Genomic DNA, 20,393 nt, shown 5'->3' on the forward strand with positions numbered 1-20,393 from the left:
GGGAGGCCTGAAATCACATTGTAGTATGCAGGTCCTGGAGATGAAAGAGCCTAGCCTTTTCTCTGGGTTGTGAGGAAAAGAAAAAGATGGGTGGGAAAAAGCAAATGGGTAGGGCATGACCAATATAGACATCAAGCAGGCAATTGCTTGATTGCATGATTTCACTGGCCCCAAAGCAGACTCCACCCCCAAATTTCCCCAAGCACATGTAATCAAACAGTGGCGTGTTTCTTGAGCACATGCTGGATGTTCCACATTGTGTTCAGTCTCTGTGGTAAACTGTCAAGTTCAGTCATTACCCCCCTTCCACTCTCCAGAGTCATCCTTCTTAACAGCATCCATGGGGGCTGGCTAAGATCAGGGCCAGGAAATTGGGGCCATTTGGCATGCCAGTGGCCCCAGAGAGAGTGTGTGGCAAAAGACCCTTGGATGATGAAGGAAGGCCTGAGGGGGTTAGGATGGGTGACAAAGACAGGGCAAGAGATGTTCTTAAAGCAGGGTGGAGGTACAGCGGAGACAAAATCTGGCTAAGGACGAGCACTGGAGGAGAGCCAGAGGATGGGAGAAAGGAAAGGGGCAAGTCAAAGGCACACTGACATTTTTTTGTAAAGAAGACTCTACCATGTAACCTGAATGAATCCTTCAAGCATAGCAGGGGAAAGACATAATAATCCCTGATATTTGTCCAGGACCTATCCATTTAGAAAATGTGCTCGTGCTTACGCTGGTGATCTCTGTCTCTCTGTCTCTCTGTCTCTCTCTCTATCTGTGTGTGTGTGTGTGTGTGTGTGTGTGTGTGTGTCTCCCTTCTCTTATATACACACACACCTACACACAGTCTCTTAATTTTCATAACAGCCCTGTCAAGGTGGATAGGGCATGGAGTAAATACTCCCATTTGACAGATAAAGAAGCTGAGACTCAGAGAGATTAAGTGACTTGCCTAAGGTCACACAGATGGTTTTAATGGCAGAGATGGGACCAGAACTTACGTCTCTCTACTCTCAGGGCAACGAGGACAGAATTGGCCTAATGAGCATCCAGAGAATGGAGGTAAAATCTCCACAGTGTTATCTCAGGAATTCTGGGAAGGACCCCTGCCCCATATATACATCTCTTTCCTCTCAGGTCACTAATACTTGAAATTGCACTCTTACGGATTCATTCTTTTGGATTGAAACTGTGGCCCATGTTAAAATGTGGAGGAAAGAGTCGGGGCACAGGAGAATACCTCAGCACCTTAGAGTGTCCCTAGGAGAGGGCCCTGGCTGGAGTAGAGTTAGAGAGGGAAGATCAGGGGGTGTGTTGGAGGGGAGGGGAAGCAGCACTGACAAACCTTTCCCTTTTGTGTAAGAAGAGAAGAAGTTGCATCATGGTGTAAATGCTGGAGACACTGAGAAGGGGGGCAAGTATGTCCAGAGGCAGGCCTAATGGGTAAGTGCACTGGGAGTCCCTGGAGGAAGGCTGAGGGAGGACTTCCATGTAGTGTGGGGGAGGGGGGCAGCTGTGGTTAGTAGACTGAGGAAGCAGGTTGGCCTGAGAAGCTGGAATTGTACAAGGATGGGCGGGGGTGTGGAAGCTATTCAGGGATTGGGCCTGTAGCCAGGGCCCAGACCCAAGGGGGTGAGCTGAGACTTGAAAGCTCTGGGCCCCATTCCAGCCCCTGACCTTGAGCCACCATACAACTCAGCACTTTTGCTACCTCAGCCCAGACACCCATCAGGTCTTATATCTTGGCTTCCCATTTTGCAGAAAACTGTATAAAAGTTACTCTCTGGACTCTTCCTGACTACTCTGTCCTCCTACAGCCCTCATCACCCACCATACAGTATTCTCGAGCCTCCTGGTCCTCCATGAAAATTCTTGCCTGCTGCATTTGGTCCCAGAGGCTATCGCTCTAGGATGATCCTGAGGGCAAGGGCCTGAAGGCCTCACTCAGCCCTTGGCCTGAGCCTCTTCACTCAGAGGCACAACTGTAAATAGCCGCATCTGAGAAGATGAAGACTGGGACTGTTAGGGCTAGCAGCAACCTTAGAAGTCACTTTTGTCATTCATTCATTCAATTACTACATCTGTTGAACACTAACTATGTATCAGATACTATTATAGGCCCTTGGTATGTAACTTCATAGAGCTCCCAGTATAAATAGGGGTATCAGTCATCAAATAGGCACCCAAATAAATATAAATTTGCAGCCCTGATCATCTCATTTTACATTTAGGAGAAACTGAGTCACATAGTGGATGCAATACTTTTCCAAGGTTTTTCTAGTAGCCACAGGCAAAACCAGACCAGAACCCAGGCCTCCTGATTACTATTCCACTGTGTTTTCCACCATTATCTGGAAAGAATGCAGCACAAGTGTAAGGACATAGTATTTATCCTCTGTGTAGAGCCAGACTTAGGTACAGTCAGAATAGCACCTGGCCTATTTGGCAAGTTTGGAAGATCGCTGATAAACAATCTTCCCTCTTCCACTATTGCCCCCACCTCAGCTTGTTCTCTCCCACCCCCAAACCTAAAATTATACCACTGGCTGAACTCTTTGGGTTAAAGCACCTGTGATTTAACTGAGCAAAATCTATTAAGCCATTACCTGCCATTTACACAAACAAATTTCTCTGATTTGTCCTTAAGGATTGGCCCGAAGGCTAGGTATGGTTGATTTGCAGGAGGGAGACTGGGAGTCCCCTTAAAGGAGGCATGGCTGGGAAGGATAGGGTGCCCTCCAAATGGTACTGAGGGGCCCATGTAACTCAAAGTGGCAGGAGGACACAGGTTGCCTGAGGGGACAAGCAGGAGGAAGGTACCTGAAAAGGAAGCAGGAAGGTTCTGAAGACAGACTCCTATTTCACAGTTTAGCCTTCTGGCCAACCCTGCACCTATACAGTGATCAGTGACATTTCGTTTCAAAATACATGTTTACATTTGGTCTTTCCTTATACTGGATTATACCGAGTCTTTTGTCTTTTCCACAGCCTGGTGACTAAATAGTATGTAATTAGATTTCTGAGGGGCCTTCCCTACGTCTGGTCAAGCAGTTGCCTTTAAACAGTTTGCCTGAATTGAAATGCAGCTCTGTCCCATCCTGGAAAGCTAGAGGGAGTGATCCTCTCCAGGGAATTGCAGTGGGAATCCTTTAGTCAATGGGAAGAGCCAGCCCCCACTGGAGGGTTTCCCCCACCCTGACCCTGTTAAAGGTCTGTTTCTAATTCCCCTGAAGGCATGAGAAAGGGAGTTCAATGGGAAGGAACATTTGTGTCTAGAATGTAGCTCTACCTGGAAATCTCCTCAAAACTAAGTGAAATGCCCAGGTAAAAAAAACCTGGAACTTTAGAATCACACACCAGAGGTTCGCATCTGGCCTCTGCCACTTACTAGCTGGGTGACCCCAAACAATTCACTTAACCTCTCTGAGCCTCAGTTTCTTCATAAAAGCAATGAAAAAATGTTGCCAGCCCTTGGTGGGCCTAATGATAATATGGTACCAACTCCTGCCATCAGCTATACAACTATTGATGAGGTTCAAAGTGCTAATGTATATAATGCTCTTATCACAGTGCCTGCTCAGTAATTGGTACATGGGAGCTACTGATATTATTATTGGGGCCAGATGTGGCTTTGAGATCTGCCAGCAATTAGTCAAGACCAAACAGCAGTGCATCCCAGTCCTCTTGTTGAATCAAGGTTTTTAATATGTCAGATTTACTTAAAACAACGCCCATCTGCAGGGTATTCCCTGTACTGGTGATTCATGGGAGGGGTGCATGCCACCCACCTATTTTAAGCTGGTATACACTTCTTCTCCCTGACATGGATGTGTTTACAGAGGGGAGGGCAGTCCCAGTCAAACGAAGATGAAAATATACTGCTGGCTGGGAGCCCCAGGCTAACTGGTTTCAAGTCCTCTCCCAGCTGTCACTGACTCACAACATGGCCACCGGGACAGTGGAGGCTGTCCAGCCCTACTCTCCAATCTCTTTCTATTGGTCCAGCTCTGACTGGTGGTAGACAGTTGGTCATCACCTGGTCAAGCTAAAATGGGGCTCTAAGGCACCAAAGTTTTACAAGGCAAGAAGGAGGGGTGCTAAGGGGCATGGGCTGTCCCAGCCAGCTCTGGTGCAACTATTATGTCTGCCGCCAGGGCTGCCTGGTGCACAGGCAGAGAAGACAACTGCCAACAGAGAGTGGCAGAAAATGACCAAAGAAACCACCCCTTTTGCTGGCATTTTCCCCACTCAGACACACTCACTCCTGTGAATTAACAGGAGGCTCTTGGTTAAAAACAAATTACCCTGGGAAAGGAGAATCCAACAATCCCTTATCAGTCACAGGGTCTTTCTGGGGGTCAAGTTCTTACCTGTGCCAACTTATACATGAGTAAGTAGAACTTGAGGAGGAGTCATCCATTTGATGAGCAAGTGAATGAGACCCCCTGGACACTCAGGCAATTTGGTTTCTTGACAGCAAGTCCAGAAATATTTGGGCACATTTGCTTGTCCCCTGAAAGTGCAAGGCTACCAGTTAACTAAGATCCGTTGTGAAACTCTGTCCTAGGCAGTACCCAACTAGTCTCTGTTTAGTCAGCCTGGGTCACTTCTCCCAGAAGCCCCTACTATTTGGACCACACCAAACAGATCATCATGTTTCTTCCTTGAGAAAAAAAATTAAACAGTTCCCATTTTGAGAATGACTTTTTATTTTAACAAGGATCCTCAAGAATTCAAGCCCGAGGGTGACATTAATAGTGAGGATGCCCTTTATCTTGGTGGGCATCAGAATATTTTTAGTCAGGACAGTTTTTTTGTCCCCACCTCCCCCATCATTCCAGTTATATGGCTGTCACTTGCTCAGAATCAGCCCTGCTGGCCTGAAATCCCTCTTTGATGTTTCTGCCAGCTGAGACTTGGCTGCCCTACTCCTGGGCTTCACCAACCTCCACTGCTCCACATGGGTGCCCTGTTTTCAACTGCCTCCAGCTAAAGATGGAAACTGACCAAAGTCTTAGTGTTAGCGGAGAACCAAGAGCACACGCACATGCGTGCACACACACACCGGTGAACCCTTTCATTGAAGAAGCTGGGCCATGGCTCCAGGTCATTAGTGGCCTCTTATTTAATTAATTTATGTTTGTGGTAGATTCCTCAAGTATGTTTGATTTTTACCAGTCTTTCATGTTTTTTTAATCCCCACCTGAGAACATTTTTTCATTGCTTTTAGAGAGAGAACAAGAGAGAGACAGAGATGGGCGGGAGGCATCGATGCAAGAGAGAAACATGGATCACTTGCCTTCTATATGCACCCTGACCGGGAATCAAATCTGCAACCCTTCAGTTACAGGGCGATGCTCCAACCAATTGGGCCACACTGGCCAGGGCAAGTCTTTCATGTTTTTAACTGTAGAGTTGCTCTCAGACAATAATAATCATCCCCAAATTAAAGTGTTAATACAAGGTGAATTCATAAATTTGCCTATAGAGCTTCCTTACAGGGACTATTACAAAAGTTCTAACACATCCAAACCTTTTAGTTATTTACTAAGCACATATTTACCACATTGAGACTGTATGCCAGGCACTGGCACAAACCCTGAGGGTACAGTGGTGAATAAGATAAGCTCCTGCAGAGCTAGTCTAGGAAGTCCATCAATGCTCACTAAGAACTTGTGTGTTGCCCACTTTTGGTAATGGTCTTATCTGGCTGTGCCTTCAGTACTACTTGAAAGATTAGTGGTCCTGTTGATTACTAACTGCTTGTGCCATTGGAGAGGCTCTCGAGACCAAAACTTTATGCATAGTCTTAAGTTCAGGGAAGAATTGCTAAGACCTTCAAAAGACTAAATTTAAATGGTCATTCCTTTTTAACATCAATCCCCCAACCACCCCCTCCCCATAAGCAGTATTAATAAGTTGTGTAACCACGGAAATGACAATTGGAACTGGACAGAAAATTAGCAATGCTAGACTTTGAAATAGCATTGACAGGGCTGTTCATTTGGTGAGCCATTTTGCCAGCAGTGTTTGTGGATCAGGGCCTTTATTCTTCATGGAGCACATAATGTTCACACATCCCTTCTTACTCTCTAAAGAACTCGGCTATGCTGCTTACAGGATGTCTGACAAATCTGGAAACGTAGGCAAATATATATATACACAGACACACACATGCACGCACGCACACATATATACATACACACATATGTAGATAGATATCATTGTCAAAGATGTTATCAGTCTGCAAAAAAATACAATGACATCTCTATTTCTAGACTTTTTGGTGTCCATAAACATATACACCTTGTATGATGTATATGTCAGAGAGGGAAGCATCAGTCCCATTTCATGAATGAGGAACTGGAAGCATAGGGGGTTTACAGACCTTCTAAACAGCTCCTACAGCTGACCAAGGTGGAAAAAGAACATATTTTTCTTCCCACTTGACCAAGTTCATTTAGAATGGGTGGTAGAGCTGCATTTCTCAGGGAGTACTTAACCCTGTAATATTCACTAAGAGAGTCCATCTCAATTCTTATCATTACAGGCATCCCTCAGAGATATTGTGGCTTCAGTTCCAGACCACCGCAATAAAATGAGTATTGCAATAAAGCAAGTCACACTTTTTGGTTTCTCAGTGCATATAAAAGTTGTGTTTATACTACATTGTAGCCAGTGTGCAAGAGCATTATGCCTAAAAGAACAATTATATACCTTACTTAAAAAATACTTTATTGCTAAAAAATACTAATGATCATCTTAGCCTGTTGGTAAAAGGTGCCATGGGCTTGCCCAATGCACAGTTGCCACAATCTTTCAATTTATAAAAAAATGCAGTATCTGTGAAATACAATAAAACAAGGTACTCCTGTACTTTCTATCTGAGGACTCAGGACCAGCTCCATTTACCAAGCCCAATATTGCAGCAGTGCATTGTTGGAGAGAGTTTGCCTGGTGACAAAATGGATGCCTCTGAATTATCTCCCAACTCTGCTCAGTCTCCTTGGTCCAAGACATCCAAGCAGTATCTGTGAAACTCCCTTCTTCTTAACTATTGAGCTAGTAGCTGCCTATACTTGGCCATTCCTCAGTTTCCATATTTACTTTAGCTCTTCTGCAGTTCCATAACAAACTCCACAGTATTAGTTTTAGCAAATAACAGAATGTCAGAACTGTTGACCAGGATTTGTTACTTTGCTATTAGAGCTCTATACCAGGACATAGGGGCCATTGTTCCTCATGTTTTTAAGGTGTATGAGCTTTGTAAGGAAGCCTTTGTCAGGCAGGCCCAACATGCTCTACCCAGTCTACAGACCTTTAAGGCTGTTGTGCACCACAGCTCTACCTATGAAGACCTGGACCCTTCTGTCTTTGTTCTATGGCACAAAGATGTTTGCAAGTAGATTTTTTTCAAAAAAATCAATGCAGATACTTTGAATTTTCTATTTTTGTGTTTTACCCTTACAGTCTTGCTGTGGCCTTTAAAAGATGTCTGTACTTGTAGGGTGGCTTCAGGAATTAACATTGATTTTGTTAAGAAGCAAGGCTATATTTTAAGCTTGCACTAAGAATTTCCAGGATTTTGACCCAAAATATCTTCCTCTTGCAAACCGCACTCCTAACACTGCCTGTTTCAAAGAGTAAGAGAAGAGGTCAGAAAGGCCAATCTGTTGCTTACAGGCAACCAGGAAGTCCAGGCCTTGGGGAAACCATAGCCTTTGTTTATTTAAGCCCCAAACCTAGCAGGCAGTATAAATTAAACATAAAAATAAAATAAAATAACAAAACAAAACACAGGCCGGATGTGTACCACAGAGAACAGTGTATTTTCCTTCTGCTTTCCCCCTGGGAGAGGGGAGTCTGTAAGCAGTGGGGCTTCCTGGCCAGGGAAACATCACAAACCATGGGATGGGATGAAGATTGTAGTGGGGAGGACAGCAAGGATTGGATGAGGGTGGGGATGGCCATGTTGGCAAGTCTCTGTAGTCAGCTCCAGTAGGCTCCTGAGTGGGAATGAGTCACACCCCACCAGACAACCTCTGAATGGACCAATGTTTGATGGGCAGTGACTGCCAAGGACTGGAAGCAAGCTGGCATTTGTAGAAGGTAGGAAGAGCTGGTTAATTGACCAAACTGTGCTGTTAGAGAAAAATCAACCCCACCCTGGCAGTCTCCCCTTGCCTGGGTTCTTCCTACCCACCCTGTGATGCCCACCCCCATGTCCCAACTTCTAAGGCCAAGAGTTCTCACCAACAGTTATGAAACATCTTAGAAGCAATCTGTTCCTCATAATAGAGAGGGGGAAATGCCAAAGATTGATTTATAAATCAAAGCAGGTTCAGATATTCTAAAAGCAGCTCTCATTCATGTTCTGATCAAGTTTTCAGAAGTCGTAAGAAAAGAGATGGCTAAACAGACAAGACATTAGGCCCAGAATATGCTAAACCCTATCATGGGTTGTCATCCAAAGTGGGTCTTGGTAACTCTGGCACTACTGGGGCTCTTCAGGTGGACCCTGTCTTGGCTTTCACCTATAGACCAGTGGTTCCCTAAAGGAACTCCATGGACTGAGGCCAAAAGAGCTGCATTCATATCACCTGAAAATACCTTTCCCTAGCCACAGACCTATTCCATTAGAATTTCTAGGGCTGAAGCCCAGGATATCTATATTTTCCACACACACCGATAGTCAACCTTGATGTTAAGAATCTCATTTCTTTCCCTGCCATAGTCCACCATCCAGGTGTACCTGCTGTGAGTCCAGTAGTCTTCTCACGCTAATTGGGAACTGACTGCTCTTGAAAGTAATATGATAATTTAGTTCATACTTAAGTATTTGTAAATGATAGTGGCAGAATGTAGCACTTTCCTGGGGCTTTCTGCATTAGTAAACAAAAATCTAATTCATCAAAGTGTGAAGAACTCCATTAGAACCTCGGATGGTGACTACTGTCATAGTCAGGTCAGGCAAACAGCTTGGACTGAGAGGAATTTATCTCAGTGACCTTCAAATCACACTTCTCAGGTAGCCAGTCACATATGGCACCCATGCCAGGACTGACTCAAGTTACAAGTCCTCCCAAGGAACCTGTGGGAATCATTTGTTAAGTGTTCACCTGATTTATTGTGCACAAATGGTACTTGTTTTTTATTTCTCTTTCATTTTAATGTGTAATTGGCATCTTTGAAAACTATGAACCTGGCAGCACCATGGCTTCCTATTCCTGGCATATAGTGTAAGGCTGCAAGCTGGTTCCCCTTGTATCCACCTGATTGCCACTCCAAGCTTTCCCTAAGACCCTATCACCTATGACCCCTGCATAGTACTCAGCCAGCCCTGGATGGCAGAGAGAGCAGAAACCATGGCTTTTGATATTCATGGGCTTATCTAGAGTGTCCTGCCTTGCCACCTTGCCAAGTCCTGTCGCCAGAGGGAGAGGGAGAGGGAGGGAGAAAATTATGCCCTTCTGCCTGCTATTTCTGTGAATTAGACTTTGTGAAAAGCTGAGAGGGTGTTTGCATAAATGTGTGTGTGCTTCTATGCTTTTTCTTCCTGATAAGGTATGTGTATTCCTTGTCAGCAATTCTCAAACTGGCTGGGAGGCTTTCCTTAACCCCTCCCAGCACTCCTTTGAGTTCCCTGGCTCTGCTCCCATGGATGGGGGCCCTGCCTAGGGAAGAATTGCCTTGTTTCTCTAATTTTTTATGTTTGAGTAGTATGTCCCCTACACCCACCCCATCACTGGCCTCAGCTAGGCTGCCTTCTGCCTATCCAGGAAGCCCAAGGTGAAGATGTGCATCTGAAGAGTCAGGAACCCTTAGCAATTGTAGAGCCCTTCTTCCCAAGTGATAGAGTCGCTCAACAGAAGATCAAGGAGCTACCTTAGGTGAGCCCATAGTGAATAGCTCTTCTGTGAGGTAAGCAAGAGCCTCAGGCATTCAATGTGATATCCCTGGGAGACTACTACTGCTTACCCATCATGACCTAGGAGCTGAGTGCCTGAGAATACTGGCATTATTACTGTGGTTTTGTTCCTCAGGGAACCTGTCCCATGTCAAAGGTCACTCATTCTATAGTGGGGCCCACAATGGAGCCAGGTACAACACCTCAGAGTCCCTGGCCTCTTCACAGGCCCCTTGTCTGCTGGCCTCACATCCCCAACAAGTCCCTCCTGCTTCTTGTCTTCCAAGCACTGCCAATAGCCCCAAGTCCTTCACACACCACTTAGAATAACCTTGGCAACTGCCAGGAAAAAAAAATAGCTTAAAATTTTGGGTCTTGGAACTGCTCCAGAGAGCAGAAAATATGGGGAGAGGCCCAGATAGGCTGGTGGAAGGCTGGTGCAGACAAGCGTGGAGTGGCCATTTTTTTTTTGCTGCTTTCTCTCCCAGGCCATGGGGAGGATGCAGTAGGCCAGGATTCCCAGAGGGTGGGCCATGAGGATGAGGACTGTTTGCCCATCTGAAGCTGCTTGCTGGTCTGGGACAGCAAAATGAACAAGAGTAAGATAGAGAGGAGCTGGCCAAAGAAGGAAGGCCAAGAGGTTAGCAGGCAGAGATGACCCCCCCACTAAACATAGACCTCCTTCTTAGAAGAAAGGACCTGGCAACTAAGAGAACAGAGACCTTTTTCCCTTGGTTTACAAATCCCAGGGGTTAAGGAAGGGAATCAAAGAGGCACTGTTGGCCACAATATCAAAGGAGCCTTAGGTCCCAGAGCAACTCCAAGCTTCATGGCTGTGTGTTATCCCTATCTAGATGGGTGTGGGCCAAAGGCAGGTTGGAGAGGAAAAACTCGAGCCCAGTTCTGAGAATGAAGTGATGCCCATGGGTGGCAGTGGTATTGGTCTTCCCAAACTCCAAGCTACCCTCCCAAGCACCCCTCCCAAGCACCCCCAAGCCCTAGGACTTTTACTGAAGCAAACATTTCACTGAGATATAATAGTAGGGAGATTTCTGAAGTTGCCACAGGTCCAGGGTGTTCTGAAAGGAAGCACAATTTTTGACTTGCACTACCAGTTTTTTAAAAATTTCCCTGACATGTGCTTTGCTCTTTGGATAGGCTTTCAAGCAACTTTGAATTGAATTGAATCGAATCGAATCGAATTGAATGATAATGGCAACTAGTGTGGGGAGCCAGTAGGAGGAAGGGATTCCACTTACTGTGGTTAATTTTACAATCTCTTTTTCAGGAATATCTATTTCATACTTGTAGATGGGTAGTAAGGGGGGTGAAAAATGAGAAAGGAGAGGGCTTGGAAAAATTATGGAGGTAAATTTTCCCAGCTACAAGACATAAGGGGAAAAGAGACAGGCATAAATATTGACAGAAGGTTCATGATATTTAAGATCCACTGAGCTAAATTGCATTTCTGGATAACATTGCCAATACTTCCAGTCTTGCTGAAATACCAGGACAAACTGCTTCCACCCATAGTTAGCCACAAAAGTTGGGGTGATGAAGGTGATTTGACAAGAGTAATTTTTGACTTCTCTGAATGAGTGTGAGTAGCGTAGAACCCTTGTCAGTATTTGAGTTGGTTCTGCCTGTCATCGCTAGAGTCACTCAAAGATTGTTTGTGAAGCTTACACGGGACCCTGTTCTAGAGGGAGCTGAAAGGCACAGTTCATTGCTCCTACCATCATTCAGTGCCAGGGTGTGGCACAAATCAGGTGCTAGAGCTGCTTTCCCAAAAGAGTGTGTCCATTTCCATCTGGACTCTCCTTGGTCTTCTACCATCACTTTCTACATGTGTCTCAGCCTTCTCCCCATTTTCCTACCCCCCAAAGTTGAGGTTCTGGGCTTTGGCCATTCAGGGACATTCACATGACCCACAGAGGACAAGGCACTTTCTCTGTCACTGTCTTTCCTTCTTGCTTCCCTCCTTGCTTCCCTCCTTCTAGAGTTTGGGGGTTTTACATGAAGCCAGAGTAACAGTAACAATGTAAGTGGCAGCAGCCTTGCTGTCTATAGTCTTCCACCCTGGAATGGAACCAGAAGGGAAAAGAGAAGATAAGAGAGAAGCAAGGACAAATTTAAGAATGACATTTCAGTCTCCTTATTCTCCTAGCCTCTTCAGAAAAAGGGACAAGTAAGTCATTAGAAGTAGACAGAGCCTCAGTGGAGGAGTAAGTGGGGAGGGCTGTTTTGCAGACATTCCATGTCTTATTACCAGTGCTAATGCTCCCATAATCAATATTCCTTTTTATTTCATTTTGCAGCTGTAACCCAGCATTTGCTTTGTGGCTTGTCCTGCACCTCTTGCATCATGTCTTTTTCTGCCTCTCCTGACACTAGATCCTCTGTTTTGCTGGCAACTTTGCTGAATCTTTGGGTGGAACATTCCCTGTAGAAAATAAGAAAGATTTGCCTATAAATAGTTTCCTTTGGGTTGCGTGGTACACAATGTTTCAAGTTGTGACAAAAAAAGGAAGTGAGATGTTCCCCCTCATCACCACCCCAACCTACTGCACCCACCCTGAGTCTGCTCCCCACCCCTCAGTAGCTTGCTTTGATCCTGTCCATGGTTCTGCAGTCCACACTGTGTAGTCTCCATCCCACTGTCCTGTGGGAACCCAAAGTAGGAAAGGCTCTTGTCCTAGAGAATCTGGCTTTTGAAGTGGAACAGACTAGTGGGAATGCTGAGACACTTCTTCCAGCTCAAAGGGGACAAGTTGGCTTGCAGGGCCTGCTGACATGGAGGAATTTGTCCCCATTCTCATTATGCCACCTTCCATCTAGAAGGTTGTCCCTGAGAGAGGGTCAGCTGTGTCTGTTTCATTCCAGAACCCCATGGCTGTAGGGCTAGAACTGAGGGCCAGCAGAGGACTTGGCTTATCAGCTGAGTGGTCTTGCTGTGCTGGCTCTGGGTCAAGCCTACCTTGTAAATGTAAAATGGGAGAAAGGGGGGGTTGGAAACTTTTACATAAGGTTGCTGGGCTATTATATTCCTAGTCCACTGTTTCCTGCCTGGGGTCTACTTTCAAAGCCCATGTAGGACAGAAGGATTCTCAAAGCCTAATGGATCAGCATTTGATTCAGAAAACTTAGATCAGATCATAGATACCTTGTACAGGACAAGCTTCCCCTCCCTGCAAGGTCTGACACAGCTATTCTGGGCAGAGGAATTTTCTGGTATGCTGAGGATTCAGCAGAAAATCTTTTAAGTTCTTCCTACTTCTCTTACCCCCACATCTGCTGTTGTTTGAAAATCTTTCTACGGGGACATTTGTGTTCATTGTCTTTCCTTAGCAAGCTCTGGGATCTTGGGATCCTGGGATCCAGCCACTGTTTGATAAGGGAGGATTACAAGGAGTGATGCCACTCAGCTGGCAGCTGGCAAACCAGAGGTGTAGAGGAGATGTGAGATTGACTGAGTGTGGGCTGAACCCGAGACGGTTCAAAAGTTGTTTTTTTAAACTAAATCCCTGACAAAATCTTGGTTTTTGTTGTTATTGTTGTCAGCTTCACTCTCTTCAAAGCTGAGCACAGCAGGAATAGGAAAAAAGGGAGTTGATTAAGGGCTCCAGTTTGTGGGGCCCTGGGAACTGAAGGTCAGACTAGACTGTGAGGAGTACTCTAAGACTCCATAACCTTATTCAGGATATTGTATACCCCAGAACTGCATATTCCATTCTGGGAGCTACCTAGTTGGATTAATGTCTTCAATTTCCCAAACAGTGAGAGCTTTGATGGCTATGTGGCTGCCTTTCAAAATGACATGGGTGAGCACAGCCCTCTTATAAAAAATTGGACACTTTAGATATTCTCCTTGTCCCCTGATGCTGCTCTCTCCTGCTGTGAGTGTCAGAAAAGCTGGCTGTAGTTACGGAGCTCAAAGTCAGCCTCTGGACTACTCTCTAATAGTGCTGCTGGAGTCCCAGGGGCACTCTCCTGCCCCCTCACCCTTTCTTTCATTTCACCATTTTCCTGGCACCTCCAACCCATTCCCCAATTACCTAGAATCACTCACTCAACAAACCTATCCCTTTGACATAGGACAGGTGTAATAAGAACAAACTCGGTCTCTAGGTCAGGAAGACCTGGGCTGGAGTCCCAGCTCTACAATTTACTAGCTGTGACACCTGGGGCAAGGTAAATTCTCAGACCCTCAGTTTCTTCATCTGTAAAATGATGGTGACAGTGCCAACTCTGCAAGATTTTGGTGTCACCAGCGCAGTGTCTGGCCCATAGCCAATGATGCTCTATTAATGGTAGCTATTATTGTCAGTGGGTCTCAAACTCAACTTATTTTTAATTGGAGTATAATTAACATAAAATTTTAACATAGGTTAGCTAGCAAACTTACATGGATTTCTCTACCTCCATCTCCATATAAGAGGGTCCCCAATAAAGAAGCTGTTTTTTCTTCTGTGCCATGCCTTGTTTTCCTGGTGGTGTTTTTTGGTTTGTTGTTGTTGTTGTTTGTTTGTTTGTTTGTTTTTTGCTAACCCAGCTTATTTATCTCTCTCTTTTTCTTTTCATCATCTCCACTGGAATCTTGGGGTGGGTAGTAACAGTTAGTTTAGAAAAGATTTATGAGCTGATGAAATGTCAACTCAGACTCTTCATGAATTAAGAAAGCTCTATGTAGTACAGAAAGCAGGCTAATATATCAGGGAATTTCGATTTCAGTTAAGCTCCTAATATAAGAAGGTTTTTTCTCAGCTAATGTTCTTGATGACCTATAAATATAGTCTGGACTTTGTTTGTCTACTACACAGGGGTCTTAGTGTAAAGATTTATGTTCAGACTGCTTGTAACTTAAATGTAACATAATATCCTGAGATTGGGATTGTCTCCTACCTCAACTGGGATGAAGAAAAACGCTGTCCTTGGCTAGTGTAGTAGGTTTTCTTGGATAATTCTGTTTGTCAGCTCTTTGCAAACAGAATGGCCCTTGTGCATATATTACCACCAGTGGGGTCCAGTGGGAGCCCCATGTCATAATGAAAAATATTGGCTGTTTTGTGGCATAACTGCCCTGGAAGCCTGGAAAAAAATCAAGGCCTTCAGACTGGGCTCCACTGGGGCCTTGGCCAGGGTTTTGGTGCCAGGCACCTGGTTAGAAGAAATATCCTGAAGCAAATAATAATTACCTTCTTTGCTGATAAGAGAACCTCAGACTTTTCCAATAGCAATATTGCATTAAGGTATTTCTTTGGGCCACAGCCTGAATCACAAACTGATTCATGAGTACTGGCCCTAACCTCAGCCAAACTATTGTATATATGGTGGAACCCAATGTTCTCCTGATGGCCCTGAGTGTGTGTAAACAATACTCTCAGTTGCATCACCTCTCTCCACTATTCTGTCCTGGTTTCTCCTTTTGGCTGCAATTTTGTCTCTGGCCACAAGGTGGCTTCCTTGTGGAAAGAACTGGAGAAAAGACCCTCAAGACTCTGATGTCCTTGTTTTAAGCTTTGGGCTGAAAAGATGAAAATATAGTATGATGGGAACATATATAACTCTTAGTAGACAACAATAACCTCATTTTCCTTGTGACCTGGAGTTTTTTTGTGCCAGAAGTACCCTCTAATCCTATGTATGATTGGGTCCATCACAGGATGGTTGTTTTCCTGGTATGATATATATATCTCCCAGGAAAGAATGAATATATATATATATATATATAGTTTTGGTTTGTAGTTTTGTTGCCTTTTGCTGTTTACAGGAAAGTAACAGAATCTTGTTTTTAAAACAGGGTCATGAAATCCTGGATAATGTTGTATGTATTTTCTTTGAAGAGTAGGGTATAGAAACCAGAGAAAAAGGTTTGGCATCTTGTGATGATTCCAATGCCCACTCCCCTACCATTTCCTCTCCCATCCTCTGTCATCCTCCTGTCCCCCAGCTGCTCCCTGTACATGTTCCTCTACTCATCTGAGCTGCTAGATGCTCTCTCCTCTGCACACATTGGCATGCACAGATTAGCTCAGAACTGTGAATGCTTCTCATGCATGCCACAGACCTGTGCATGTGTCAGTACACAGGCACATCCAGAGGAGGAGCTGAGTGTATGGGTGGTGGAGTTGGGTCAGGTCAGTGAGCCCACTAGCTGAGTGAGGAGGCATGCAGGCGAAAAAGTATGTGTGCAGGACAGAGACTGAGAAGGCAAGCTGTGGGAAGAAAGTGAGGCTCCTCATGGTGAGGGTGAGTGTCCAGCGAGTGTGGTGTGTGACAGCATTGCGAAACCATGGGAGTATGCTGGCTAACCCCTGAAGAAAAGTTTTTAAAACCAGCACCGCCCTCTACTGAATGCTCTCTATCTTTTGTTATGGCATTTGTATTAATTTCTCTAAGAAATCAGTTCCAGTTTGGGTTTTACCAATCTCCAGAGACCTCTTTTGAGATGCCAGTTGGCACAAGAAAGTGCTGAACTGTTTACAGTCCCAGCCTCAGGTTCAGGGAGCGGATGTGGTTTCACTGGGCCACAGAGCCCTGTACAGGACTCATTTGCATGACCCCTGACGCCATGTGATGCAGTTGGCTCCTCCTATATAAAGAAGCAGGAGCCGAAATATCTCCGAGTCTGGGTTGGACAGGCGGCTGTTGAGTTTGTGATACACAAGGTGACACCTCTTGAGTCACTTTACTTCAAGTCCGGAGCACTTGCCTGGCTTTGGGTCCTCTGGGCAGCCTTTGCCCCTCCGAGCCCTGGGTCCGAGGTACAGATCCCAGCCCCCTGCAGTGCGTCAGCAGCCCCAGCCACCTGCCTAGGCTTCCCAGCCTGCCCAGCCTGCCCAGCCTGCCCAGCCCCGCGGAAGCGCGCCAGAGCTCCCCGGCAGCCCAGCCATGAATACCAAAATGTATCAAACTCCCATGGAGGTGGCGGTCTACCAGCTGCACAATTTCAACATCTCCTTCTTCTCTTCCCTGCTTGGAGGGGATGTGGTTTCCGTTAAGCTGGACAACAGGTAAACTACTGACCAAAGCTCCCGAGAGGTGCGGCCGAGAGGTACGACCGAGGCTGAGCTGTGAGCGGGATCTCTGAGAGAGTCGCTTGTCGCCACTCCAGGTTCCCAACGGTGCAGCATCCTGGGAAGGGGCGGGAGTAGGGTACGGGTAGGAGGAGAGGGGGTGTCAACGCCGTACTGGGATCCGCAGTCCTAGCGTCCCTGCACCCTCTGCGCTGTGGGAAGGAGCTGCAGCAGCCCCAGGCAGAGGCAGCAGGAGGCAGAAGGGTGGCAGGCAGGGGTGGGCAGGGAGCTGGCTGTGCTTGGCGCTGCAGGGGAGTAGACCGGAAGCTTCCAGGCCCAGAAGGAATTCCTAGCTGGGTTCATAGTTCGGTAGGTTTACGGGGACCTCCTGAGCTAGAGCTGCAAAGGGCTGGCGGTGGGAGATTCCCTGATCAACTCGCCCCATTTTTTGCCTGTTGCCCAGTCTAGTGAACAGGCCATGCTGGCCCATGCGCTGTGGGACCCACGCGCCGCTGCACGCTGAGCTCTGGGTGGTGGCAGCAGGAAGCCAGCCTGGGTGGTGAGGTACAGCTTCCTGCAGGGACCAGGAAGGGACATAGGGACAAAGTGCCCGGAAATGGAAGGCCAGACAGAAAAAGAGCTGGGGTAGATGGAGGACTTTGGCCACAGCTGCTGAGTACTCAGAGTGGAATGGAGTGGGTAACACAGTTGCTTTGCTTTTTTGTCTTGGCAGTGCCTCCGGAGCCAGCGTGGTGGCCATAGACAACAAGATTGAGCAGGCCATGGTAAGTGGCATCACTACATCATTCCCATCCCCCATTATAACTGCTGCTATGTTATTCCGCATGACTTAGGGGGTGAGTGCAAAGCCATTAGTCAAGAGCCTCAGGAAGCTGAAAGCCTGCTTTTTATCCCCTTGTAGGCCTTAAGTAGAGTCCCATTAGAGTGCCACCTTTGAGGGCATTTCCAGTCTACCCTCGATGGGCCCTCTTCTTTCTTTTTTCCTCACCCATCCTGGAGCTTTGCAGTGGCCTCTGGCTTCTTCCTAGGCCTGTTACAGAGCTGTATGCTCAGATACTTTCATTTGTCTGCAGCCTGCATTTGGCAGGGGCCAGAGCTCATTGGATGCAGCAGCACTGCAGTGTCTCTACAGAGCCTGGGCTGGGGTCAGGAGTTGGGAGGGAACAGGAAACAAAGCATCCCACCCCTTCCCTCTCCCTTCACCAGGTAGAGGTTGTACTCCATGGAACAGCCATAATAGCTGCAGAGGTTTAAGTCTTCTAGCAGTTAGCGACACTTACTGTGTCCTGGAGCCTAATGACACAGTTCCCTGACCCTAGTGCAGTCATCAAAATCAGAGGATGCAGCAATCAGGTAACTTCCCCCTAGGGCAAGTGTCTTGTCAAGCCAGGCTTCAGGACAGCTGCAACTCAGTGTGATTGGCCATATGGACAGGAGGAGACTCCAAAATTGCTAATTGTATTGTCTTGGTGAAGATGAGTAAAGCAGACAAAACAGTGTGGGGTGCATTGCAGGTCTTCTCTGGGATCTGGGCCAGCAGCAGGAACTTATGTGGAAATGGGGACATAGCTAACCCCCAGCAATCAGCAAAAGTCTCACCTAAAATGTTCCTAAGCAGCCAGCTTTGAAAGTCATTAGGAACTAACAGGGTGGATCCTGTGTAGCTCAAACCTGGGTTCCCAATACAAGTGTTGCCCTGATTGTGCAGCTCTCCTAAGCAAGCATTTAGGTGCTACAAAGAAGGGTGCAGGGGGAATAGGGCTGCAGAGCCAGTGTGCTGAGGGGTTTCTGAGGGAAGGTTGGAGGTCAGTGGCATAAGGGACATCGCAGACACCTTGATGGCAAGGTGAAAGTGCTGAGCAGGAGCCATTGATGGCTGATGAATAGCTTTGTTGTGGTTTTCTCTGTGACAGGATCTGGTGAAGAATCATCTGATGTATGCTGTGAGAGAGGAGGTGGAGGTCCTGAAGGAGCAGATTCGAGAACTGGTGGAGAAGAATTCCCAGCTCGAGCGTGAGAACACCCTCTTGAAGACCCTGGCCAGCCCAGAGCAGCTGGAGAAGTTCCAGTCCCGTCTGAGCCCTGAAGAGCCAGCTCCTGAAACACCACAATCACCTGAGGCCCCTGATGGTTCTGCAGTGTAAGTGGCTCTGTCCTCAGGGTGGGCAGAGCCACTAAAGTTGTTCTACCTAGTTCTTTCCAGTTTGTTTTTGGCTCCCCAAGCATCATCTCACGTGGAGAACTTTATACCTAGCATAGCTGGTGCCAAAAGATGTCCCAAGGACATGGCTACCTGGGTCCACTCCAGTGACAGACCCCTGACAAAGAGCATGTCTTTGGAGGCTGAGTTGCATGGGGCCTCGTCACCCCAAGCCAGTGAGCCTCTAATGCCACCATGCCCTGGGCACTCCCAGGGCCCAGGCAACTTTGCTGTGACTGGCAGAGGAGAAAGGTAGTTTGAGATGTGATGCCAGTTTGGTCCAGAAAGTATAAGGGGGTCTGCTTTTCATTTCCATGGACATCTTTAACAGCTTCACCTGACGACTGTCCCTATGAGGAAGCCATTTGTGTTTTAAGCAGAGACCACCCTCTCTCATCCCCTGCCTCACCAAGGCAGGGCCAAAGATGGGGAAGATTGAGCCAAGTCAGCCTTCTGTTGGTTAATATGGTATAATGCATGGCTTTGCACACAGTCCAGTGTGGGATTACAGCTTTGGGATGACCACCTACAAAGTTCTGTTTGGTTAGTAATGGCATAGTTTTTCTATATAGCCATACTGTCGTATATATACCCATAGGGCTAGATCTGTATCTTACTGTAGTGATGTATACATATACACATACACCTACATGTTGAAGGGTTTAACCAGCTTTGGGAGTGCTGACTAGTCCTTTATCTCATAAAGCTAATTCTTTGACTGTGTTCATTTACCAGATTGATCCAGTTTGTCCTTTAGGTTAAGTAAGACTAAAAGTAAAGGCAAGAAGAGGGCCAGCTTCTGAATGCGGCCATGATGCCTTGCTGCTGCAACCATTGCCCCATCTATCCACTGAAGACATGTGAGGTCCTATTTTGAATGCCAAACCCACCATTCACTGGTGCTGACTACATAGAATGGGGTTGAGAGAAAATTAGCTGGGACTTCACATTGTTATTCAAAAACTTTTTTTCATGTTTGTGGAAAGCTTTCAAGTGAAGATTGGCTTGCTGGGGTGGTTGTTTGTTTGTTTGTTTGTTTGTTTGTTTTTGTGGACAAGGGATGAACAAGGCAGTGGCTTTGACCTGGTGGTGCCTGGGTGATGTGCTCAGGGAACTTGTCTCTAGGAGGTTCTGTGGCAGTGAACACTTTCCACTTTCTGACACCTTATCCTGATGTATGTCTCCTGGATTTGGATTTGAATTCCTCAAATGTAGCTTAAAATTTCAATAAACTTTGCTCTTTTTTTCTATAAATAAA

At 46.3% G+C, this 20,393-nt stretch overlaps 1 protein-coding gene across 7 annotated transcripts in view; it reads left to right on the plus strand.

Annotated features, from left to right (window-relative positions):
- Positions 1–20,393, plus strand: part of TSC22D3 (TSC22 domain family member 3) — a 61,637-nt gene extending 41,244 nt beyond the window's left edge. For 4 of the 7 annotated variants that reach the window (XM_045817621.1, XM_045817620.1, XM_045817619.1 and 1 more), the window contains 2 exons: positions 17,648–17,699; positions 18,849–20,393. In XM_045817621.1, the coding sequence (XP_045673577.1) occupies positions 17,648–17,699; positions 18,849–19,079 (283 nt within the window). In that variant the 3' untranslated portion in view covers positions 19,080–20,393. Of the gene's footprint in view, positions 1–16,509; positions 16,912–17,064; positions 17,284–17,647; positions 17,700–18,848 lie in introns of those variants that run through there. The other 3 variants (XM_045817622.1, XM_045817624.1, XM_045817623.1) reach the window with 3 other exon arrangements.

Source organism: Phyllostomus hastatus, unplaced genomic scaffold (genome assembly GCF_019186645.2).
Source record: "Phyllostomus hastatus isolate PE091 unplaced genomic scaffold, TTU_PhHast_1.1 phas_scaffold_28, whole genome shotgun sequence".
NCBI lineage: Eukaryota > Metazoa > Chordata > Mammalia > Chiroptera > Phyllostomidae > Phyllostomus > Phyllostomus hastatus.